Below are 25668 nucleotides of genomic sequence, written 5' to 3'. Positions count from 1 at the left end.
TATGCTTAAAATTTTTAGAAACAAAATGGCCTTAGCTCTTCTAAAAATAAATTAGCAGACAAGCATATAAAACATGTAAATGTTCCTTCACCAAATATAGAAACTGCAAAAATTCAAAATATACTCCTACTTCACACAGATTTCAGATTTGACTTTAAACAACACTGAAGCATGGAAGGAAGAGAGACCAGGGGTCAGGACAGCTTGCCTGTGGCCCCAGAGCTGCCACAAAGTGGTTGTCTGAGCTTGCCTGTGCTTCCAAATGGCAAAGCTGAAAATCAAACGTAGGTGTTCCTACTCCCAGCCCACTGCTCCTTCCATTAGGCTATTTTCATCACCTAGAAAAACTAGGGTTCAGAAAATAAATTTTAAAAAATAGTAATAATAAAAACTAAGATTCAGAGAGCATTTTCCTCTTAGCACCATTAAAACAATTTAGCATGTGGTGGAGACCCACAATAAATGTTTAAACATCTAATTATATTCTATTACACTAAAGAAAAATGATATATGCTATGAAACCTTAAAATAATCATGCTGGAATAATTAGAATAGTAGCAGGAAAGTTAAACTCACCTTTTTGGCAGTATAGCCACCCCCAACAGCAGATCCTAGTATGAGGTACCGAAGTTTTAAGAGTCTTGCAGCTAATCTCGCTGGCCAAAAATTCCTGCGGGGCTGGTAGCCATATTTAATTGGAGAAAGTTTCAATTTACGTAAAGGAAGGTTTGTTAAAGAGGAGAACTGCTGAAACGATGTCCTGAATTGAGGTCTTTGAAGCTTTAAGGTAGGATGACGTGAATGATAAATACTTCTCGAAACCAGGTGCAGTTTTTGTAGTGGTAAGCTTCCTTTTATTCCAGAGCTGTGTTTCACTAAGGACTGGCAGACCTCACTGAAAGAAAATGAGTGTGGGAGAAAGATCAGACAGGGAAACAACGTAAAGGAAATGATATAAAAAGAGCAACAGGAGTCCCTGTCGTGGCTCAGCAGAAACGAATCTGACTAGCATTCATGAGGATGCAGGTTCAAGCCCTGGCCTTGCTCAGTGGGTTAAGGATCTGGTGTTGCTGTGAGCTGTGGTATAGGTCACAGACGGGGCTCAGATCCTGCAATGCTGTGGCTACGGCGTAGGCCAGCAGCTACAGCTCCATTTCAACCCCTAGCCTGGGAACCTCCACATGCCGTGGGTATAGGCCTAAAAAGATAAATAAATAAAAATAGAAAGGGCAACGTACAAAAGAGAAAACATGCAGGCGGACACATGACCAATCACACTGTCTTAGGATAGCTCACAGTTACCAACCATTTGCTGTGTGTCAGGTGCTATCTCATTTAATCCTGCTGATAATTCTATGGTAAAAGCCCTAGTATCATCCCCATTTTACCAGTGAGGAAAAGGCAGCTCACAGACATAAGTAACTTGCTGAAGTCCCCACCAATATAGGGAGTAAAGATGGGATTCAAACCTAGGCAGTGGGACTCCGGAGCCTGTCCATCATGGACTATATGTGGGCTATGATCCTGTCCAAGAAATCGACATTGGAAAGAAAAAAGGTAGAGATTTGTTTTATTAACTATGGACAACTGTTTGTTGTCAGTAAAGTTGAAAACAAAGTATCTTTGTATAGTGACATATCCCAACCAGAATTATCATGGTAATTGTTTTGAAAAAGTATAGAAATACTAAATCAAAATGTTATATAATAGGAAACTAATAGTGTTCTAGGTCAATTATATTTCAAAAACAAACAAACTCACACCGAGAAAAGAGATCAGATTTGTGGTTACCAGAGACAGGGGTAGCAGAAGAAGGAAACGGATGAAGACAGTCAAAAGGTACAAACTTAATAGTTCGAAAACAAATAAATACTAAGAATGTAATGTATGACATGATAAATATAATTAACAAGGCCGTATGCTATATATGAAAGTGAAGACAGTAAATCCTAAGAGTTCTCACCACAAAAAAAATTTTCTTTCTATTTCTTAAATTTTGTATTTATATGAGAAGACGGCTGTTCACTAAATTTACTGTGATAATCATTTCATGATGCATGTAAGTTAAACTGCTATGCTGTTTCTATATAGTAACAACAAAAGATCAGAAGGAGAAATTAGGGAAATGATCCCATTTACCAATGCATCAAACAGAATAAAATACTTAGGAATAAACCTACCTAAAGAGACAAAAGACCTGTACTCTGAAAACTATAAGACGCTGATGAAAGAAATCAAAGATGACACAAACAGATGGAAAGACAGACCATGTTCCTGGATGGGAAGAACCAATATAGTCAAAATGACTATACTACCCAAGGCAATCTACAGATTCACTGCAATCCCTATCAAATTACCAAGGGCATTTTTCAAAGAACTCGAACAAAATATTTTAAAGTTTGTTTGGAAGCACAAAAGACCCAGAATAGCCAAAGACATCCTGACAAAGAAAAATGGAGCTGGAGGAATCAGGCTCTCTGACTTCACGCCATACTACAAAGCTATACTCATCAAACCCATATGCTACGGGCATAAAGATAGAAATATAGATGAGTGGAACAGGACAGAAAGCCCAAAATTGAACCCACATACCTACATAATCTATGACAAAGGAAGCAAGAACATACAATGAAGACAGCCTGTTCAATAAGTGGTGCTGGGAAAAATGGACAGCCACATGTAAAAGAATGAAATTAGAACACTTCCTAACACCATATACAAAAATAAACTCAAAATGGATTAAAGACCTAAATATAAGACCAGATACTATAAAACCCTTAGAGGAAAACATAGGCCAAACAAGCTCCGACATAAACTATAGCAATATCTTCTCAGATCCACCCCCTAGAGTAATGGCAATAAAAACATAAATAAACAAATGGGACCTAATCAAACTTAAAAGTTTCTGCATAGCAAAGGAAACGCTAAGCAAAATGAAAAGACAACCCACAGAATGGGAGAAAATCTTTGCAAATGAAGCGATGGACAAGGGATTAATCTCCAAAATTTATGAACAACTTCTGTAGCTCAATACCAAAAAAACAAACAACCCCATCAAAAAACAGGCAGAGATCTAACCACAAAAAGCTAAAAAACAAACAAACAAAAAAAACCAAAAAAAAAAAAAAAAACCTACCCCAAAAAGAAAAGAATCTAAATGTATATGTTGGAGCTCCTGTTGTGGCTCAGTGGAAACAAATCCAACAAAGAACTATGTGCTTGCGGGTTTGATTCCTGGCCTCGATCAATGGGTCAAGGATCCAGCATTGCCATGAGCTGTGGTGTAGGTCGCAGATGCAGCTCAGATATGGCATTGCCAGGGCTGTGGTGGAGGCTGGCAGCTATACCTCTGATTTGACCCTTAGCCTGGGAACCTTCATATGCCATGGGTGCGGCCCCAAAATGCAAAAAAAAAAAGTATATGTTGGTGATGCTGGTGCCTGAGCTCTTCCCTCGTCCTTCCTGACAGAGACGGAGTTTCCCACCAACAACCACACTCCTTATTCAACACAGTCATCGTACTTACTAAGGGCCAGGCCCCATTCTAAAGAGTTGTGAAATATTAATCCATTTAATTACCTGGGGATAGAATCTTAAAAGGAATCAAAGAACACAGAAATAATGCTGTGAAGAGGGACAGTAAGGGGAAAAGGGAAAAAGTGCCAGGTATTATACTAGATATTTACACAAACACTACTATTAACTCTCAGAAAAACCTACTAAGGTAAGCATCCTTATCAATTTGGTCTTTTGAACTGTGTCTTGCCTAAGGTAAAAAGACTAGTGAATGGTGGAAAAGGAATTTGAATGTATACTTCTATATTAGGCCAAACTAAAAATTAAATGTGATGCAAAACAAAAGCCCCCCACCCCACCCCAGAAATCACCTATTCTCTATCATCCATTATCTTCTTCTAACCTATGTACTGTTCCCTAGTACATAATTATTTTTTCAAAAATTTTATGCAGGGAAAAGCAAAAAAACAAAACAAAACAAAAAAAGAGAAAAGAGACCAAAAAAAAAATTTCATGCAGGGAGTTTCCTTCATGGCTCAGCAGTTAACAAACCCAACTAGAATCCATGAGGATGCAGGTTCAATCCCAGGCCTCGCTCAGATCCTGCCTTGCTGTGGCTGTGGTGTAAGCCAGGCGGCTATAGCTCAGATTTGACCCCTAGCCTGGGAACTTCCATATGCCTCGGGTGCAGCCCTAAAAAGCAAATATTTATTGCACCTAAATAAACATTGGTCATTGGTCTTCTCACATGTCCATGAGCATGTATTTAGACATATATGTCAAAGAATGTTTATCTTTAAAGAATAGAAATTTAAATGTACTCTTTCACAACACACAGGAACTACATCAAAAGACAAACTGCAGATCTTGGGGCTTCTGACCTTTCACATCTTTACTTCTGCTGAGAGCTAAACTGTGCTATCCATGCTAAGACTTTTAAGCTATAACCATGGAGTCAATAGTAACTTTAGAAACAATTTAGTGGACAGCATCCAACTGACTAAACAATTATCAGTTATTAATCAGTTTGTTTTTAAACTCAATTTTTAAGTTTTTCCTACATATCTTAATTGCCCCAACAAAGTATGCTACTTTCTGCAAAGTCTTTACTAATTTTTTTTTTTGCTTTTTAGGGCTGCACCCGAGGCATATAGAGGTTCCCAGGTTAGAGGTTGAATCGGAGCTACAGCTGCCGGCCTACACAACGGGAACTCCAAGTCTTTTCTAATTTAAGGAAAATTAAATATATTTCCCCAGTAAATACTGAGCAGTAGAAATAAAAAAGGTTGTAAATAACTTAGTTCAGTACCAAGGGATGCAGGTTTACTCAAAATTCCACAAGATTAGAAATAACTTATTCAATTATTCTAATTGACTAAAACTATAACTACTGCATGCTATTCAGTTCTAAATTTAGACTCAAGTTAACCTTCATAAAACAAATGGATTCCATCCCTTAGAAACACTAAATTTCTGCACTTAAAATATTATGCAGAAAAATTCAAGACAGGTGTTTGGGAGTTCCCGTTGTGGCTCAGTGGTTAACCAATCCGACTAGGAACCATGAGGTTGCAGGTTCAATCAGTGGCCTTCCGGTGAGCTGTGCTGTAGGTTGCAGATGCAGCTCCGATCCCTCCTTGCTGTGGCTCTGGCATAGGCTGGCAGCTATGGCTCCGATTAGACCCCTAGCCTGGAAACCTCCATATGCTGCGGGAGCGGCCCTAGAAAAGGCAAAAGGCAAAAAAACCAAGGGAGGGAAAAAAAAAAAGGTGTTTGGAGATTGAGTTAATTTAGGAAAACCAAGTTTTTCCAATTTTGCTTGATACATGTTACTGCTCATCAAATGCCTGCAACAATGAGTTAAACCTGAAGGATATCTAAGACCATTAGAACACAACCACGTGTAAAGATTGAAGTTAAAATTACTCTCATTAAAATGCACTATAGAGATGTAAATACTTTCACGACTTTCTCTTTAGGATTAAGCCAGGCCTGGGCGACAACAACATAAAGATTAGAAAGGTGGTGCCACATTCATCACCTCTCATCCAAAAGCAATTCTCCCTTCCTAAACACTGAAAGAAAAAAAAAAAGCTGTTATTAAGAGAATATCTCTAATTTCATCTGACACAGCATGCGCCACTGCTCCAGACAACTCCAAATCACGTTCACTCAGCAGACTGAGGAAAGAGGCAGAGTCCCCTTCATGCCGAGAGACTAAGTCGGGTACCTGCAAAAGCAATGTAAGCCTGGCGTGAAGGTAGAACAAAAACACAGTGAGAATTAAGAGACTCAGAAAGGGTGACACATGAATAGAGTCTGAGACTGGGGAGCAAGGAGGCAGAAACAAGCAGCTACCAGACGCAGAGATAATAGCGAGAGCAGAAAGGTTAAAAGGACAAGCACAAATAATAACAGGAACAGGCGAAGAATGAAAAGCACCCAGAATCTTCCGAATGGCATAGGGACAGGGACCAGTACTGGGGCCAGCATCTCCGGTAAGCCCAGTCACGTCTCCTGTCACTCAGGTCCTCAAAAACATTCCGGAATTCTCCAATTGCCCTCTGCCTGGCCTGAGACTTATCTGCATATTCTGGAGATAGTGATGGAACAAGCCGGTTTTCCGGAGGCCTCAGAGATAACGGGGCCAGGTCGGAGCCCGCACTTACCAGGCCACGGCAGCCCGGCGTAGTCGCCACATTCTGCCGGCGAGGAGGTCACACAGACGCCGAGGCGGCCAGGCGGGAGCCCCGCTGTTATCCCCAGTCCGGCTTCTGCTCCAGGAATGACCCAGGAAGAGGCCCTCAGCAACAAGGGCACAAAGCAGCCACCGCGGCCCTCCCAATGAGAATGGACTTCCGCGAGAGCCTGCTCGGCACCCGTAGTCGGTCCGTCAGGCAAACCACCACCCCACCTTCCTAGGCGAGCAGCACAAATGGTCCGGGGGAGGACTCACGCATGCGCTCAAAGCCTGTGTGAGGAGCAAGGTAATTTCCCCTCCGCTCTCCCCCACCCGCCTTGTTTGTTTGAAGGAGGAGGCTGAGTGGTGTATTCGAATGTCTCCAGTTAGACTCTGGGACGGGAAGAGTCTAGGTGTTGGGCAGGGACTGGCAGGGTGAAGGACTTGAGATCCGAATAAAGTGTCAATGCTTGGCTGCCAATTTGAGAAAATTTGGACTGTTGGAGCACAGAGGGGCTTACGGAATACAAAATGAATACAGCACAGGGATAGAGTAATAGAATAGAGTAATGCCCTTTTGCCCCGCTCCTTTTTTTAGGTGTTTTTGTTCACGAAGCACTTTGATGTCTTAGCACAATCTCGGGGGAGGTGGGGGGTGCTGAAGGAGGAATGGTCAACAAGTTAAGTGCTTTAGAGTTTCTGAAGGTTAGATCCAAGAGGAACTCAGATGAATTAAGCAAACTAAGGGTTTGGAACAAGCTTGTGCAGGCTATAAAGGCGTCAAAAAGTGATTTCGTTCATTCGCTCCCTGTCAGTTTTCATCTGGCTTTTCATTTAACTAATTTATTGAAATTGCTGCTCAAAGTCTGCAGCAATTCCATATTGCCAAGGGTCACTGGGTCGCCCTGCATTCAGCTCAGGATGTTGGGCCCTCAACGCTCTTTTTTTTTTTTTTTTATTACTCAATGAATTTATTACATTTATAGTTGTACAATGATCATCACAATCCAATTTTATAGGATTTCCATCCCACAACCCCCAGCGTATCCCCCCACCGTCAATGCTCTCCTTAAAGGGCTTCCCTCTCCTAGCTTTCTGAAAGTCACACTCTCCTTTTCTCCAGGATCTGCTACTCCCCAGCCTCATTCTCCTTCCAACCTCTCAACTTTGGAGGGTTTCGGATCTCAAGAAATCCTGGACCCCTTTTCATCTCTGTCTGCATTATCTCCTTCAGTAGTCTAAGTCAGCTCTACGAATTTAAATACCTTTTCCCCCTTACAATGCTTATCATTTTATGCTTTATGTGGAAACAGGCCCATATATGGGATGTGGCCTAGAGAAGGTAGTGAAGTCAATTAGTGGCATAGCCAGGACCAAAATCAGAGGGCTGTGTGCCCCCTTCATTTTAAGGGCACCACCTCTAAAGGAGCTAGATGCAAAGAAAATTACTTTTCCCTTAATCATCAGAATCCTTAGTCAATATCCATCCATTCACAGTACTGCCAAGTGTAAACACAGCTATTGGTAACATATTCCTCAAACGAAGGACTCTGGAAAATTTATTATATTTCTTATTTATTTTTTAGGGCTGCACCTGCGGCACATGGAGGTTCTCAGACTAGGGGTCTAATCGGAGTTGTAGCCACCGGCCTACGCCAGAGCCACAGCAGTGCGGGATCCGAGCCACATCTGTGATCTACACCACCAGCTCACGGCAATGCCGGATCCTGAACCCACTGAGCAAGGCCAGGGATCAAACCCACAACCTCATGGTTCCTAGTTGGATTCGTTTCTGCTGCGCCACGACGGGAACTCCTGTTATGTTTCTTATGGTGACTTTTTGCTTGTTTTATTTTGCCTGTTTGCTTTTTAGGGCTGCATCTGCAGCATATGGAAGTTTCCAGGCTAGGAGTCAAATCAGAGCTGATAGCTTACACCACAGCCACAGCAATGCACAATCTAAGCCACATCTGCAACCTATACCACAGCTCACAGCAATGCCAGATCCTTAACCCACTGAGCAAGGACAGGCATTGAACCTGGATCATCATGGATACTAGTCGGGTTCTTAACCCACTGAGCAACAGGGAACTCCTAAAACACTTATTTTAGTGATACTTTATAATGTGTGTAATGTATGAGTACTATGGAACATGGACAGAATTCATAAGTAAGCTTATTGGGAGTGAGCTTCAAGGCTTTAATGAGCAGGGGAATAATAAGAAAATTGAAGGGCTGCTGCTCAGACCCTGACGAACGTCTATGAGGCCTTTTCCAATGAGTCCATTGCCTAATCGCTGGGTTTGAGGTTCTAACAAAATGACATAAATGCTTTTTCTGGGGCCCAGTGCAAGGATGAGGCAAGGGGCTATAGCATTATTACTGTTTGTTTATATTGCTCTCAGCTGACCCCCTGAGTCACAACAGGAACTCTTGGCCACTGTTTTAATGCCGGGAACTAATAGGGACTTGCTATACTGATCTGTACAAACTGTAGCTCTTTCCAGAACTGTAGAGTTATGCAAAAAGTCCTTTGTTATTGTTAATTTACAGTTATTTTATAAAGAAAAAAGGGGGGAGCACCAAATAATGGCAACTCCCTTCATGTATGGGTTATTGTTAATTTTACAAGACCCTTGTTTTGCTATCTTTTTGTTTGTTTGTTTGTTTGTTTTTTGTCTTTTTAGGGCCGTACCCATGGCACATGGAGGTTCCCAGGCTAGGAGTCCAATCGGAGCTGTAGCCGTTGGTCTACACCACAGCCACAGCAATGCTAGGTACGAGCCTGTCTGTGACCTACACCTCAGACCATGGATCCTCAATCCACTGAGCAAGGCCAGGGATCGAACCGCAACCTTATGGTTCCTAGGCGGATTTGTTAACCACTGAGCCATGATGGGAACTCCTGCTCTTTTATTTTTAAGCATTTAGCTTACTGAATCTGTTGCCACAAAAATTGGGTTCACTTTTGGTGGGTATTGAGCCAAAAGACACAACCAAGCCAAAGATTGGGAGAAGGATGGATTTATTACTTTCAGCAAGAAGGGAGAAAATCAAGAATCTTTCCTGAAGCAGTGTCTCCTCCAACAGTAAAACTGGGGAATTTTTAAGCTAAGGGTACATGCATATTCATGAAGGGGCTTGGCAGTCAGCAGAGTCCAGGGTTTTAGTTGATCGAAGTTTAGAGGGTCAACATAATCATCCCTTAAATTCCAGCTGATCTGGTGGTTGAGTGCTTCAGGCTATAATCTACCATTGAAACAGAACTGGGAGTCTTTATAACTGATGTATTATCTTTGCTGTTGTTACTTCTTTTGCTTGATAATGGTTGTTTGTATCTGTATTCTTTTGTTCCCTTAAGATCATTAATTATTGAGATCTGAGGGTAAGCCTTGTGGCCAGATTTATATCACAAAATGGCTAAGGCCAAAAATGTCTTCTCTTATGCCAAGAAGGCCATACCTGTTTGTTTTTTTTCCTCCTCCTGGCCCTCTACCTTATCTGCTTACAAATCATTCACATGTATTCAAAGATATATGCATGATGTTTACTTTCACATTGTATGAAATAACAAAATATGGGAATCAGCATCATTAAAAGATAAACTGAGTCATTAAAAGATTTAAGGGTTTGGAGTTCCTGTCCCGGCCAGCAGAAACAAATTGGATCAGGAACCCTGAGGTTGCAGATTTGATCCCTGGCCTCAGTGGATTAAGGATCTGGCATTGCCATAGCTATGGTGTAGGTGGCAGATGAAACTCAGATCCTGCATTGCTGTGGTTGTGGTGTAGGCTTACAGCTGTAGCTCCAATTGAACCCCTAGCCTGGGAACCTCCACATGCCTCTGGAGCAGCCCTAAAAAGGCAAAAAATAAAATAAAATAAAATAAAATAATAATAATAATCTGGTGTTCCCATCATGGCTCAGTGGTTAATGAATCTGACTAGGAACCATGAGGTTGTGGATTCAATCCCTGGCCTCGCTCAGTGGGTTAACAATCTGGCGTTGCCATGAGCTGTGGTGTAGTTCGCAGATGCACCTCGGATCTGGCGTTGCTGTGGCTCTGGCGTAGGCCGGTGGCTACAGCTCTGATTCGACCCCTAGCCTGGGAATCTACACATGCTGCAGGTGTGGCCCTAGAAAAGACTGAAAGACAAAAATAAATAAATAAAATAGTTTTTAAAAAATCTGAGGGTTTGATATAATAATTTGATCAAAAATTATTCAAATCAAGAGTTCCTGTTGACACCAGAAAGATGATACCAGAATCCAGGTTCTTGTTCATGGCAGTTGAAGAATGAACTCCATGAACATACAGGCAGCAAGCAAGCAAAGTCTTTATTAAAGGAAAGCAAATTACTCCCAGGTTTGCTGGGAAGGGGGAGAATAGCCTCCTTCTTTATTGTCCTGTATGGATTTTTATCTCTTAAAGATGGGGAGGGGCATCAACATGGGGTCCAGAAAGATGTGGTTTTCTCCCATTGGCCTTGCTCAATTACTTATATCAGTCCTTGTCCAATTGGGGTTTTAGGGCTGAAAATGTCCCATAAATTTTACGGTTTCTTTGTCCTTTTCTTTCCTTAGATTAAGTCACAGGGGATTAGGGATTAATGTCTATTCCCCATTGTAAACAAGGCCTGCAGGGATGTTACTCCCTGGAGCTCCTAAACCACAAATGTTAGTCAATGGCCATATCAAAGAATGCGTGGAAGCCTATGTTCCTACACAGACTACCTGAGCTAATAATCTGCCTCACTGTCATGGCTCAGCAGTAAGGAACCTGACTAGTATCCATGAGGTTCGATCCCTGGCCTCACTCAGTGGGTTAAGGATCTGGTGATGCCTTATGCTGTGGTGTAGGTTGCAGACATGGCTCACATCTGGTGTTGCTGTGGCTGTGGCGTAGGCCGGCAGCTGCAGCTCCAATTTGACCCCTAGCCTGGGAAATTCCATGTGCTGCAGGTGCAGCCCTAAAAGGACAAATATATATATGTAGGAGAAAATGTCCCAATAAAAATGTAGAAAGGAGAGACCCCGGCCATGATGGCTAAGCAAAGTCTAGCCAACTGCCCCAACCACCCCTCCCCCACGCATCTGCTTCTGTAAATTTGTTTCAGCATCTACTACCTTGCCTGACGTCACTCCGGTCCAACTAGCCAAGCATGGACCTGGAAGAAGTAGCCCATAAAAGCCTTGTGAAACCCTTCTTCCGGGCTCAGACTCTGAAGATCGATCTCTTCTGAGCCCGCCAGTGTAATAAACCTGAGTTCTCCAACTCTCCGAGTGCTCGCTTGGTTTCTTGCCGGGTGAAAGAGCTGATCACAACAGCCACAGGGCTGTCGCCAGAGCTGATACACTGCAGCTCAAGGCTGCTGGGTAGCTGCAGTAGCATATATATACTCAAATCAAGCCTTAGTCCCTAAAAACAAAAAATGGAGGAAACAGTCTTGTGTGTCCAGGAGCCCCACTGGACATTAGCTCAGTTACATGAGGATTAATTTAGATTGATTGTTTTTAAGAAGCATGACTCAGGAAGTCTTTCTTTCCACCTCCCTCTTAGCTGCCTAAAGAATTTAAATAGAAGGCCTGTACAGGAATAGAGCCATCACCAGAGATTTTTGCAGAAGATGTGGACTAAGTGTAGCAGCGGAAACTCTCACAGATCAGACTTCACACTCCATCCAATTGTCTCTGCATGTCCCAGCATTTATTTATGATATATTTACTTTTCCACCTCCATCTGCATTTCCTTCCTCCCTTTTGAAGTCCTGAATCCCTCTCCCCAACATCTTCTTTTGTTTTTAGCTGAGGATGGTATTTAAAGTTAAGGCTTCAGTCATTTGGGTGAGTTACAGTTTTTCTAGGTCTCTCCCGTGTGTACATGTTATTAAACTTTTGTTTGACTGTCTCCTATTAACCCGTCTCATGTCAATTTAATGCTTAGACAAGTTCGTGTGCCCAATGCAAGAGTGATGTCAAACAAATCCAAAGGTTTTGAGCAGAGAAAGGTTTTTTGCAAGGGCCATGAAAGGAGAACAGGAAGCTTGTGCTCAGAAAACCCAAACTTCTGGATGGTTTGTGTGGGTGAGGTTTTGTAGACAAAATTTGGGGTGAGGGCTGCAGGACATATGACTTTCTTCTGATTGGTTGGTGAGGAGGTAACTGGGCAGTGTTCCAGGAATCTTGTGCTCAGCCTGAGGGCGGGGTGGGGGTGTGGTGGCTTCTTTCTGCAGCAGAACTCAAAGACATTTTTATACATTCCATGAGGGGGAATTAGGACCCTGTTTTATCGCTGTACTGTTGTTTCTTCATGCTATCCCTTGGTTTCTGCATTCCTTTCATTCCCTTATTAGAAACTGTTTGAATCTGCCCTTTGGAGCTTAGGGAAAGTTTAGGAGGCTAAAACCTTTTTTCCTACAAACAAGAAACAGGACACAGAGTTTTGTACCCAGGAGAGCTCCACAAGATCCTGCTTGATTTCAAGACCAGCCAAAAGAATCTAGAAGGGTAGAGGTAAATTTCTTCCTCCTCAGCACTGCCAACATATTAGGCCATCTAGTCTAATAGCCTCTTTGTTTAATTAAGTCAACAATATAAATACCCATAAATAAGAATAGTTAAATAAATTATATTCATACTAACCATGAAGGTTTAGTATGAATTATATTTATACTAACCATGAAAGTATCAGGACCTTTGTCCTGATAAGGAACAATTTCCAATATACAGTATCACATGAGATTAAAGGGGCAGAATATTGTGTAATCAAAATGCCACCATTGGGAGTTCCCATTGTGACACAGTGGAAACGAATCCAACTAGGAACCATGAGGTTGCGGGTTCGATCCCTGGCCTTTCTCAGTGTTAAGGATCCAGCATTGCTGTGAGTTGTGGTGTAGGTCACAGACATGGCTTGGATCCTGTGTTGTTGTGGCTATGGCATAGCTGTCAGCTGTAGATCCAATAGACCCCCTATGTTGCAGGTGTGGCCCTAAAAAGCAAAAAAAAGTTTCAGCCCCCAGGCCTGTTTTGTTTATGTGTTATCCTATTGAGTATTTTTAATGTAATGTTGAATTTTTTGTTGTCAGAGAGAAAAACTGCAGGCCCCAAATACTGTCACTTATGCCAAATACGATGATACCAAACCTAGATTTAACACCTGTTGAAAAAAAAAAAAAAGCACAACCTGAAAGTTGAGAGTTAAGTTTTATTTGGGGCAAAATTAGGACCTAAGCCCAGGAAACAGCATCTCAGGTAACCCTGAGAAACTGGAAATGAGGAGGGAAGCTAAGGCTATGTGAGTATGGTGGAAGGTAGTAGGAACAAAACCTTTACAGATAACCAGATTTACACAAAAAGATTTACAGAAAACCAGTTGCTATGGGAAAACTAAAGGTTTGGGCTTACTAGAAGCATTCCTTTGATAGACATCTCAGTGTGGGCTAATCTTCTTTTTTCTTTCCTGAGTTCCCTCAGGGCTCACTGGCCCACCCTTGGGTGTGGCTGTTCTCACAGATGACTTTGACATCTTTTGTTTTGTCCACTTAACTATGGCCAAAGGGGCAGTATTTCACACCTATCTGAAGTACTGCCCCAAAGAGGAAAGGGTGGAATATCAAGATATTAGCTATAAAGATGAAGGGGAAGGTACATGCAGCCATGCATCCATTTTACAGAAGTTTGCTGCTGGTCTGTGAAGGTTACTACTAGTGACAGACATCAGTCATCATTGAAGGTTTTTTTAGATATGAGGAGATGCAAGAATTGGGCTCATAAAATCTTCTCCTAAGAAATATTTAACTATCTGAAGACCTGTTCTTCCAGTTTTCCTGAGAACAGATTGCCCCACTCTTGGTCTCCACCCTGAGCTCCTCTCAGTGGGCACTGAGAGTTGGCAGCTGCAGTGGTTCATGTTTTACTCCATGTAGAGGCTGATGGCAAGTGCCAGACTGCAGTTCACACACCTAACCCAATGGGACCCTCCTGGGTACAAAAGCCCCTCTGTGTCCCCTGTTTGTTGTTTGTAGAAAAAGGCTTTAGTTGAGTTCCCATTGTGGTGCAGTGGAAAGAATTCAACTAGTACCCATGAGGTTGCAAGTTCAATCCCTGGCCTCACTCACAGGGTTAAGGATCTGGCATTGCCTCAAGTTGTGGTGTAGGTTGCAGATGCTGCTCAGATCTGATGTTGCTGTGGCTGTGGTGTAGGCCAGCGGCTACAGCTCTGATTTAACCCCTAGCCTGGGAAGTTCCATATGCCGCAGATGCAGCCCTAAAAAAAGCAAAAAAAAAAAAAAAAAAAAGGCTTTAGTCTCCTAGGACTTCCCTGAGTTCCAAAGAGCAGATGCAACCAGTTACTAACTAGGAAAGTGAGGGACTGCAGAAACAAAGGAAAAACAAATAGTTCAGAGTAAAACAGAGCCATTGTTCATCCTCAATGGATGTACATAACAATCTGACACATATCTTTGAGTCATTCTGCAGAAACTAATATTCCCACCCAGGTGGAGGATGCTCAATGCATGCTAGCAATAAGCAGTAAACCCCAGACTTGTTGGAACCAGCAGATTGATGGATAGGATTCCTGAAACATCACCCTATTGTCTCAACACCAACCAATCAGACAAAAGTCCACTAGCTGCAACACTCAACCCAGATGTTGTCTTTAAAAAAATCCTTCCTGAAAGCCATCTGGGAGTTAGGGTCTTTGGGGTATGAGTTGCTTCTTCTCCTTGTTTGGCACCCTGCACATAAACACTGTACTTTCCTTCACCACAAGCCAGTGTCAGTAGATTGGCTTTGCTGCACTGCAGGCAAGAGGACCAGGTTCTGTTTGGTAACAGTAACATCTTGGACTTGTGATTGGTTCTGAAGTGAGGGAGGGGCTGATCCTTTAACTTGTGGGATCTGATGCTATTTCCAAGAAGATACTGTCTGAATTGAAATAAATTATAGGACACCCAGCTGGGGTCCAGAGAATCTGAGAATTGCTTGGTGTGAGGGAACCACCTGAACCCTCACCACCCCACCCACTTTTGGTGACCACAAAAGTGGAAGATTCGGAGAATTTCAAGAGTAGACATAGGAGGACTCTTTTTCCTTGACAGGCAGTGTCTAGGGAGGGACTTGAGGGTGGTGAGTCATGAGTGGAAAGGAGGCTTACTTTCACTGTATAATTTTTATACTCTATACATTGTATCCTTTTATACTCTGAATTTGTTAACATATGTATCAATTACTTAAAGAAATAAATGTTAAAAATGTTTTTCTGGTCCAGAAGTCATGAAATAATTTTACTATTTTATTTTTTATTTTATTTTTATTTTTTGTCTTTTGTGGGCCGCACCTACGGCATATGGAGATTCCCAGGCTAGGGGTCTAATCGGAGCTGTTGCCACTGGCCTATGCCAGAGCCACAGCAATGCCAGGTCCCAGCCAAATCTGCAACCTACACCACAGTTCATGGCAACCCCAGATCCTTAACCCACTAAGTGAGGCCAGGGATCAAACCCACAACCTCATCGTTCCTAGTTGGATTCGTTTCTGCGGCGTCATGACAGGAACTCCCAATTTTACTATTTTAAATTGAATTCTTAGGTTCAACTGGAAATTGAGCGATCGGTTAAAATTCTCAAAACATTTATCTTTCCCGGAATAAAAAAAAAGAAAGACATTTTTCAGAGTGTTTGGTGAATCAATGATCTTCAGAAAGGGAGATATGAATGGAAACTGAAATATTTACATATGTTTTCTTAAGTTTTGTATCAAATATTTTATAATAGAAGTTTTTGCCAAGTTCTTCCTGGGAGATGCCCAAGTTCCCTGACACTGCACTTCCTCTGTGGTTTCCTGGAGAGGGAGACAAGCTTAGTCACACATAAGTGCACCATCCTCATTATCAAATTCTCACAACCTCTCCAAAAACCATGTCATAATCCTTATCAACAAACATGTGTAAATCACTTCCTGTGAATCTTGGTGTGGAAATTAACAACAACAAAAAAAACAACAAAAAAAAGAACTTTTTTTTTTTTTTTTCCCACCTTTATGGCCATACCGGCAGCATATGGAAGTTCCTAGGCTAGATTTTGAACCTGCCCATGCCACTGCCACAGCGACCGCAATGCTGGATCCCAGCCAGATGCAACAAGGCTGGATCCTTAACCCACCGAGTGAGGCCAGGGATAGAACCAGCATCCACACAAACTATGCCAGATTCTTAACCTACTGAGCCACAACAGGAACTCCAGCCCAACTTTCAAGGAAATATGGCCTAGCGAAGAGACAGACACATCCATAAAAAGGTAAGTGATGGGATTGAGTACACACTGAGGACCAAGTAAGGGGTGGAAGTTCTGCTATAGGTCAGAACTATCACATAATCAAGCGAGCCTAAGATAATTCTGGAAAAATAAAAAAAGATGAATTTGTAAAGAGAGAGACTGAGGTTGGAAAGGCTAGTTGAGAAGCTACTGAGAAAGTCAAGTGTGAGTGGTCTGAGCTAAAGTACAGAAGGGGGGATAGAGGTGAGAGAGAGATCATTTAAAAGAATATGTCTGAGTATTTAAAGTAATGGAAAACTAAATGCAGAAATTAGGGAAAAAAACCAAAGATGACTGGTGTTTTAAGCCATAGTGAATTAACAGTGCCAGTGACAGTCACAGATATAGGGAAGCTGATATGCAGTAGAGATGATAATGATGGTTTTGGACTGATGATTAATGCTGAGACGTCGATGAATTATCTTTTGGAAAAATCTATGGGGCATTTAAAAATCAAGTCCTGGAGTTCCATAGGGAGGTAAAACTGACAATACAGATTTAAGGGTTGTCTTTATAAAGGTGAAATTTTAATAAACTTTTGGTGACCAGAAGTATCGGAAGGAAAGTGGCAGATTCAGAGACTATCAAGAGTAGACACAGGAGGACTGTTTTTCCTTGACAGGCAGGAGTCACATTAACCTTGGTGAAGCCATGAAAAAATTTGAAATTGCTTATAAATGATTGTCTATATTATTTTATAATGTTTATATTTTAAGACTAAAAGTATTATATGCAATCAGGAGTTCCCATTGTAGCTCAGTGGTAAAGAACCCAACCAGTATCCATGAGTACGTGGGTTCCATCCCTAGCCTCGCTCAGTGGGTTAAGGATCCAGCATTGCTGTGAGCTGCAGCATAGTTCGCAGACATGGCTAGGATCTGGGGTTGCTGTGTCTGTGGGGTAGGCTGGCAGCCACAATTCTGATTTAACCCCTAGCCTTGGAACTTCCATATGCTGTGGGTGCAGCCCTAAAAAGACAAAAAATAAAAATAAAAAATAAATAAAAGTATTACATGTGATGAAATAATGTAAGAAACAAATATAAGGCATAACATGATTGTTTACATTGGAATTCTTAAGAAATCAATTTTAAAAACATTGAAAATAGTTGAGTATCAGAATACAAGGTCAATATAAAAAAATGTTTCTTTTCTTTCTTTCTTTCTTTTTTTTGTCTTTTTGCCATCTCTTGGGCTTCTCCCCCAGCATATGGAGGTTCCCAGGCTAGGGGTCTAATCAGAGCTGTAGCTGCCGGCCTACGCCAGAGCCACAGCAACTCAGGATCTGAGCAGGGTCTGCAACCTACACCACAGCTCACGGCAACGCTGGATCCTTAACCCACTGAGCAAGGCCAGGGATTGAAGCCGCCACCTCATGGTTCCTAGTTGGATTTGCTAACCACTGAGCCATGACAGGAACTCCAAAAAAAAAAAAAAAAAGTTTCTATATATTTGCCAAAATGCTTATGTAGATATCAGGTCCTATCCTTAGAATTTGTAAATGTTGGAGAAGTTCCCGTCGTGGCGCAGCGGTTAATGACTCTGACTAAGAACCATGAGGTTGTGGGTTCGATCCCTGGCCTTTCTCAGGGGGTTAAGGATCCTGTGCTGCCACGAACTGTGGTGAAGGTCGTAGATGTGGCTCTGGCATAGGCCGGAGGCTACAGCTCCGATTCGACCCCGACCCTGGGAACCTCCATATGCCAAGGGAGCGGCCCAAGAAATGGCAAAAAGACAAAAAAAAAAAAAAAGAATTTGTAAATGTAACCTTATTTGGAAAAGGGTCTTTGCAGAAGTTATATTAAGGATCTTGAAATGAGGAGAAATCTAGGTGGGCGCTAAATGCCATCACATGTGTCCTTACAAGAGATTAGAGTGAAGCAGCCACAAGCCAATGAAGGCTGGGACCACCAGAAAATGGAATAGAGTAACACCAGAGTCACAGCAATGACCATGAATTTTCTTTTTCTTTCTTTCTTTCTTTCTTTTTTTTTTTTTGGCTTTTTAGGTCCACACCCATGGCATATGGAGGTTCCCAGGCTAGCAGTCCAATCAGAGCTGTGGCTTCCAGCCATAGGCACAGCCACAACAACACAGCTCTGTGACCTACACCACAGCTCGTGGCAACACTGGATCCTTAACCCACTGAGCAAGGCCAGGGATCAAACCTGCATCCTCATGGGTGCTAGTCAGATTCGTTAACTGCTAAGCCATGACATGAACTCCAAATTTTCATTTTTTAATGTTAAGACTGAAAGATGTTTATATACTTTTAAAATAAACTTTTTAAATATCATGTTTCTTTTTTCCTTTCCTCTCTTGGAGCATCCATTCTAGCATAATTGCCTGTCCATCCATACTTCCTTCCTTCATTCCAGCAGTGTACATGCCAGTGATAGGAGTAGCACTGTCCCCATGAACCAAGTCTACAGTTTGCTTTTTTGATTATACCTTTCTGCACAGCCTCCAGGCCGTGTCCTCCAGAACTCCCAGAGATTCTATGATTTCACTATTAATTGATATATTCCTTTCCTGCTCAATTTTCCCAGAGTTAGTTTCTGTTACTTGCAATAACAGAAACTATAACTAATTCAGTTTTCTTAGTTGATGCTATAACTCAGATGCTGACTAGAATGACCCTGCCCTAATAATTTAGGTAAGATTGGTTCAAACGATATCCCATGGGTTGTAGAAAGTCTAACATCTTCTCAAGACTTAAATAAATTCTGTGGTTCTCACAGACACATCTGACCCAGAACTTCTGTGACCTTTAAATCTAGATTTCACAACCTTGGGATGATTGACATTTCAGGCTGGATAATTCTTTATTGTGAGCGGGTGTCTAGTGCATTGTAGGAATTTTTGGCAGCATCCCCGGTATCTGCCCACTGAATGCCAGTCTGAATGCCTTGACTGCCCTGTCCCCAGTCGTTACAATCAAAAGTGTCTCTAGACATTGCTAAATGTTCCTTGGGGAGGGGGGTAAAATCACTCCCCACTCACTGGGAACCACTAACGTAAATTTATTCAGTGTAGGAACTGGCACTTGTTATCTCTGTTTTCACCAAGACTGAATGTGGTGCTCAAATATTTTTCTCAATTTCCACCAAAATTTTTTTTAAATGGTAACAAAAGGTAACCAATACTGGTAGCAAATTTGATGGAAGTTCTGGAGAAATAGAGATTTTCATCATGAATATGTAACTGAATCAAATTTGTTAGATGTTCATGTATTTTAAAAGTCTTCTGGTCATTTCTGCAACTTGGGTTCTAGCTTCCGGCCACATTATTTACTCCTCCTCCATTTCTCTTCCCTTATCTCCATATACTTCTATTCTTCCTCTTCCTTGCCTCCCACTTCCTGTCCATTCTCCAGTCAAAGTGTTTAGTTACACCTTTTTTTTTTTTGTCTTTTTGCCTTTTCTAGGGCCACTCCCTCAGCATATGGAAGTTCCCAGGCTAGGGGTCTAATTGGAGCTGCAGCCACCAGCCTATACCATAGCCGCACCAACGCCAGATCCTTAACCCACTGAACAAGGGCAGGGATCGAACTCGAAACGTCATGGTTCCTAGTCGGATTTGTTAACCATTGAGCCACGATGAGAACTCCAGTTACAACATTTTATTTCTCTGTGCCAACTCCTCCCCTTAGAGTCTCCCTTTCTACTCCTAATTGGCTTATCAGGGTATTTTCCTAAACAAAAAGCCCCCTCCCTTAGAGAAGTTCTGGAACCTATTATGAAGATGATTCTCGCTAAAGCTCCCCCTAGGAGCTACAGCAGTATTAACCCTCTTTTCGGGGGGGAATCTGTTCTAATTATCCATGGCAGCATAATCATGACCCAAAACTTAGTGGCTTAAAACAGCAGACATTTCCTCCTCTCTCTCTCCAAATGGCATACCCCGTGGTTAGCTTGGACTCTTGCAGCAGAGCATTCTCAGCCTAGTTCACCTTTCACATGGTAGCTCAGGGCTCCTAAAGAAAGGGCTCCTCCTCACAGAATGGAAGCTGCCAGTCTCTTAAAGCCTAAGCCCTCAGTGTCATGTCTGTCATATTGATCAAAGCTGTCACAGAGCCTGTCAGATTCAAGTCAATGTGTGGTCATTTTTATTATCATAGTATATTCTCTGGCCACAAATGTTGACATTACTCCTTCGTGCACATATCCTATTTCTGTCCCAGGACCCCAGGATATCTTGTCTCATTATAGCATCAGACTTGAGATTTAGGTTTTTGGATGGACAAGAAAACTAGGAAAAGAGCTAAGAGAGCTTGGTGTTCTGAAAGCTGAGGAAAATAGAGGGTTTCAAGAAGAGAGTGGTCGGAGTTCCTGTCGTGGCTCGTGGTTAACAAATCCAACTAGGAACCATGAAGTTGCGGGTTCGATCCCTGGCCTTGCTCCCTGGGTTAAGGATCCGGTGTGGCCGTGAGCTGTGGTGTAGGTCACAGACGCCACTTGGATCCCGCATTGCTGTGGCTCTGGCGAAGGCCTGCGGCTACAGTTCCAATTTGGACCCCTAGCCTGGGAACCTCCATATGCTGTGGGTGCGACCCTAGAAAAGACAAAAAAACCAAGAAGAGAGTGGTCAATAGGGACAAAAATCATGTAACACAGAGACTGAGAAGAGGAGGGTTTTGGGTGAAGCCAATAGAAGGTTTGGATTCCCTTCTCTCCCTCCTTCACTGTGTGTGGTGATACTGGGAAACATAAATCTTTTTTTTTTTTTTTTTCTTTTATGGCTGCATTTGCAGCATCTGGAAGTTCCCAGGCTAGGGGTCAAATTGGAGTTGTAGCTGCCAGCTTATAGCACAGCCATAACAACACTGGATCATACAGATCCACTGGATCATCTGGACCTACACTGTACTTTGCAGCAATGCTGGATCCTTGACCCACTGAATGAGACCAGGGATTGAACCTGCATCTTCACAGATATTACATCAGGTTCCTAACCCGCTGAGCCACAATGGGAACTCCAGAGACAGATTTTTTTCATTGACTTATTATTATTATTATTATTTTTTGCACCCATGGCACATGGAAGTTCCTGGGCCAAGGATTGAATCCGAGCCAAGATGTGACCTATGCCACAGTGTGGCAAACGCTGGATCCTTAACCCACTGCACCACAGTGGGAACTCCAGACTTATTTTTATATATCATTTTCTTCTGATGATGATATGAAACATGTTCCTTCCAGAAATTTAAGAAATATGGGGGAAATGTATAAGCAGCCACTACAACTGTTTGTTGAATCAATTTTTCTGTTTTTTTTTTGAGTTGAAGTATGATTGATTTACAATGATTCAGGTGTACAGCGAAGTGATTCAGTTATATCTATCCACATTCTTTTTCATATTCTTTTCCATTATAGTTTATTATGGAATATTGAATAATTGAATATAGTTCCTTGTGCTATACAGTAGGTCCAGATTTTTCTATCATTTATATAAATATGTAACTTATATGCATATATATATATATGTGTGTACATATATTCATTCCTTTTTGCTCCCACCCTTCCTGATCATTCAATCACCAGCAAGACTTTTCTAGGTGTACTATTGTAAGATTATAGTAGGAAAGCAAAGAGAAAAAAATGAGACTGTTTTTGGTACTTAAGTTTTCAAAATTGACTTGAAAATCCTGGAAGATACTTTACTTAGAGAAAAAGGTTTCTGAGTCTCAAAGTCTGACTTTTGTATACAAAAAATAATTTTATTTTATAAATAATAGACTTTGGAAGAGTGAATGATGTCTGATCATTTCCTGTCATGGATTTTTTTTTTTCTTTTTGGCCACACCTACAGCATATGGAAGTTCCCAGGCCAGGGACTGTACCCACAGTACAGCAGTGACCAAGCTGCTGTAGCGACAACACTGGATCCTTAACCCCCTGCACCACAAGGGAACACCCCTGTCACGGGTTTGATAAATATTTCACAACTGAGGAGGGAGAGATCTGGGAAGTATGATTGGATTCTGTGCTGGTGTAGGTGCCAGAGACACTTGCATACCTTGTGGAATGATCTATGTCTCACAGCAATGGGGCTGGGAACCTCAAGCAGAGACCTGGATCCTGATGCCTGGAGAAGTCTGAGGGGACAGTGACATTGACAGAGAAGTCCTTCATGCTAACAGGTCACAGTAGTAGTGGAGGAGAAATGGGCAGGGAAATGCCTAGTAGGGGACCATATCCCAGCCTGCCTGTGGCCGTGGGAAGAAGGGCTGAGTGAAGGCTGAGATACAGCCCAAGGTGGAGCCACAGAAGTCTCAGCGGAGGCAAGTAAACGCATGTGCCCAGATGAACCGGAACAAGTGATGGCTCAACCTAAGAGTGGTGAAAGACCAGCCTTCCTGTGTCAAATCTCCAGGTAATGGAGTCTAATGCTTGGGACTATCTCAGTGTTACTTAGTTACCCCATAGCTGACTAGATTCATTTCTTGCCATCAGGCAAAATGAGGGAGTGAAAGAAAAATCAAGGCATTGAAATATAAAAAAAATAAAGTTGCAGTTCCCATTGTGGCTCAGTGGTAAGAACCTGACTAGTGTTCTTGAGGATGCGGGTTCAATCCCTGGCTTCGCTCAGTGAGTTAAGTATCCCGCTTTGCCGTGAGCTGTGGCCTAGGTCGGCAGTCCCAGCTCCAATTTGACTCCTAGCCTGGGAACTTCCATACGCCATGGGTGCGGCCCTAAAAAGACAAAAAATAAATAAAGTTACATTTTCTGCACCCTGTGACCTAAGAAATCTGTATTGTCATGTATGTGTGTCTATGTATACATGGTCATCTATGTTATTCCCTAAAGTTTTGTTCACACTGTTTATAGAGGTTCACTAAACATTCTGTCATGAAAAGTTTAAGCATGCCATTAAAGATTCTTAGGCATGTCTTGATTGACCGTGTAATAAATCTGTTACATGGATATAGTTTTCCTTCCCCTTCCTTCTTTCCTCCAGCCCTTCCTTCCTTCTTTTCACACTTCCCTGATTGTTCAATATTCACTTTGTCTCTAATTTTTCATGTTATATATAATGCTTTTTAAAAAAACAGGTAAAATATTTTCCTGTAACTTGCATTACTTTCTGGGGATCGATTTCCAAAAGAAATTACTGGGTGAAGGTCTGCAAGTATTTTTAAGGCTTCCTATTCACATTCTTCAACAGCCCTCCTGCCTAGCCGTGCTGTTTATATTCCCATCAGTTGATTCCTTCATGAGGATGTGGCTTTTTTCAGAGACCACTCAGGAGGGTAGAGGTCTGTGTATATGAAAAAGTGTGATGCAGTCCAGCAGATCAAGGATCTGAGTACATCTGAACACGTGTCCTTGAAAACATCCAAATTGGATCCTGAAGCCTGACCTGTGACACAAAATGCAAATTAAATATTAAGCCACTAGGGGGCAGAGCCATTCCACTAAACCAAGGTTTTTTTTTTTGGGGGGGGGGGGCAAACCCAAGCCAGTTTACACCATCAATTTAGATCTAAATCCTGACATTGCCACCTAGGTGGCTTTAATTATTTTAACAAGGTGATAAAGGCTGGGATGCTATTTATTTAAAATAAACAGTTCTCAGTTACCCTAATAAACACATTGTATTCACATTGCTTTTTAAAAAATGAACTTCTAATTTTAGAATAATTTTAGATTTGCAGGGAAATTGCAAAAATAGTATAGAGAGTTCCCATATGTCCTAAACCCAGTTTTCCCTATTACTAACACCTGGCATTAGTGTGGTACATTTACCACAACTAGTAAACCAATATTGACACATTGTTTGTAAACAAAGTCTGCAATTTATTCAGGTTTTTCTTAGTTTTAACCAGATATTCTTTATTTGTTCTAGGACATCACGTTACATTTAGTTGTCATGTCTCCTTAGGCTCCTCTCGGCTGTGACAGTTTCTCAGACTTTGTTTTGATGACCTTGGCGGTTTTGAGGAGTACTGGCCAGGTATTTTGTACACTGACTGCCCTTCTATGGGGATCTGTCTGGCTAAGGTTTTTGTTTTTTGTTTTTTCTCATTATTAGAATGGTATTGAGTTTGAGGGAAGAATATCACAGAGGTGAAGTGCCCATTCTCATCTCATCATATTAAGATGATGATACAAACTATCAACATGATTTGGGACTATTGATGTTGCCTTGCTCACCTGGCCGGGCCAGTGTTTTCAGTTTTCTCCACTGCAAAGTTACTCTTTTGACCCCTTCTGGTACTGTGCTCTTTGGAGGGAAGTCACTATGAGCAGCCCGCTCTTAAGGAGTTAGGAGCTATTTAACTCTCCTTGAGAGGGCGCTAAGTAGATCCATTATTTGGATTCTTCTGTTTAGGAGATTTGTCCTTTCTATCCATCTTCCATCCATCTATCTATCTATCTATCTATCTATCTATCTATCTATCTATCTATCTATCTATCTATCATCTCCCTCTGCCTATTTATCTAAGCCCACGGCGTGTGGAAGTTCCCAGGGCCAGGCATTAACCCACACCACAGCAGTGACCCGAACTGCTGCAGTGACAACCCTGGATCCTTAACCTGCTGCACCACCAGGGAACTCCTCCATTTATTTATTTACTCCACTCTTTGTTTATATCAGTGTGGACTCATGGAGAGTTATTTTACACTTTGGATTATAATCCCAATCCAATTTTTAATTTTTCTTGCTCAGATTATTTTGGCCCTTGAGAACTCTTGCAGTTTCTCTGGTGCCCTGTTGATATGGCCCTGTCATTGTTCTTTTGATCTTTTTTTTTTGGAGCACTTTTAAACTTTCTGGCTCTAAAAGAGGCCATAGAACAGAATCAGCCATCCTGCCGTGCTCCCCGGCCAGGAGCCCTGGTCCCTTTTATTGGAGAATGGTATTAGAAGCAATGATCCAGGTGCTGGGTTTATGTTCACTTAGGTACACATTTTGTATGCTTTTATCCCTCCAACTGCCTTGTAAAGTTATTTGTTTTATATTATGGACAAGCAATCTTTGCAGCCATGCAAATTTTCCCTAGCTAGTCGTAGAGTCTGACCTCATGTCTGTATTTGAGGTGACTACAAATCCATGTTCCTTTTAATATGCCCAGAAATAATGGCTAAAATGGAAGAAGAGTGTTCTTTATTCCCTGCAATTGGATGAAAGATTTTGCATTGACTTCTTT

The 25668-nt window shown here is 41.9% G+C and overlaps 1 protein-coding gene across 5 annotated transcripts in view; it reads right to left on the bottom strand.

Moving 5' to 3' along the window:
* The window catches only part of OPA1 (OPA1 mitochondrial dynamin like GTPase), a 92794-nt gene extending 86402 nt beyond the window's left edge, over positions 1 to 6392 (bottom strand). For 3 of the 5 annotated variants that reach the window (XM_047788967.1, XM_047788961.1, XM_047788978.1), the window contains exons 1-2: positions 6186 to 6391; positions 577 to 895 (exon numbers count right to left, since the gene is read on the bottom strand). In XM_047788967.1, coding sequence (XP_047644923.1) covers positions 577 to 895; positions 6186 to 6217 — 351 coding nt within the window. In that variant the 5' untranslated portion in view covers positions 6218 to 6391. Of the gene's footprint in view, positions 1 to 576; positions 896 to 6185 lie in introns of all 5 variants that reach the window. The other 2 variants (XM_047788942.1, XM_047788952.1) reach the window with 1 other exon arrangement.
* Between the last annotated feature and the right edge of the window lie 19276 nt (positions 6393 to 25668).

The sequence above is a fragment of the Phacochoerus africanus genome, chromosome 1, assembly GCF_016906955.1.
Source record: "Phacochoerus africanus isolate WHEZ1 chromosome 1, ROS_Pafr_v1, whole genome shotgun sequence".
Classification (NCBI taxonomy): domain Eukaryota; kingdom Metazoa; phylum Chordata; class Mammalia; order Artiodactyla; family Suidae; genus Phacochoerus; species Phacochoerus africanus.
This window is presented reverse-complemented; position numbering and strand designations above follow the sequence as displayed.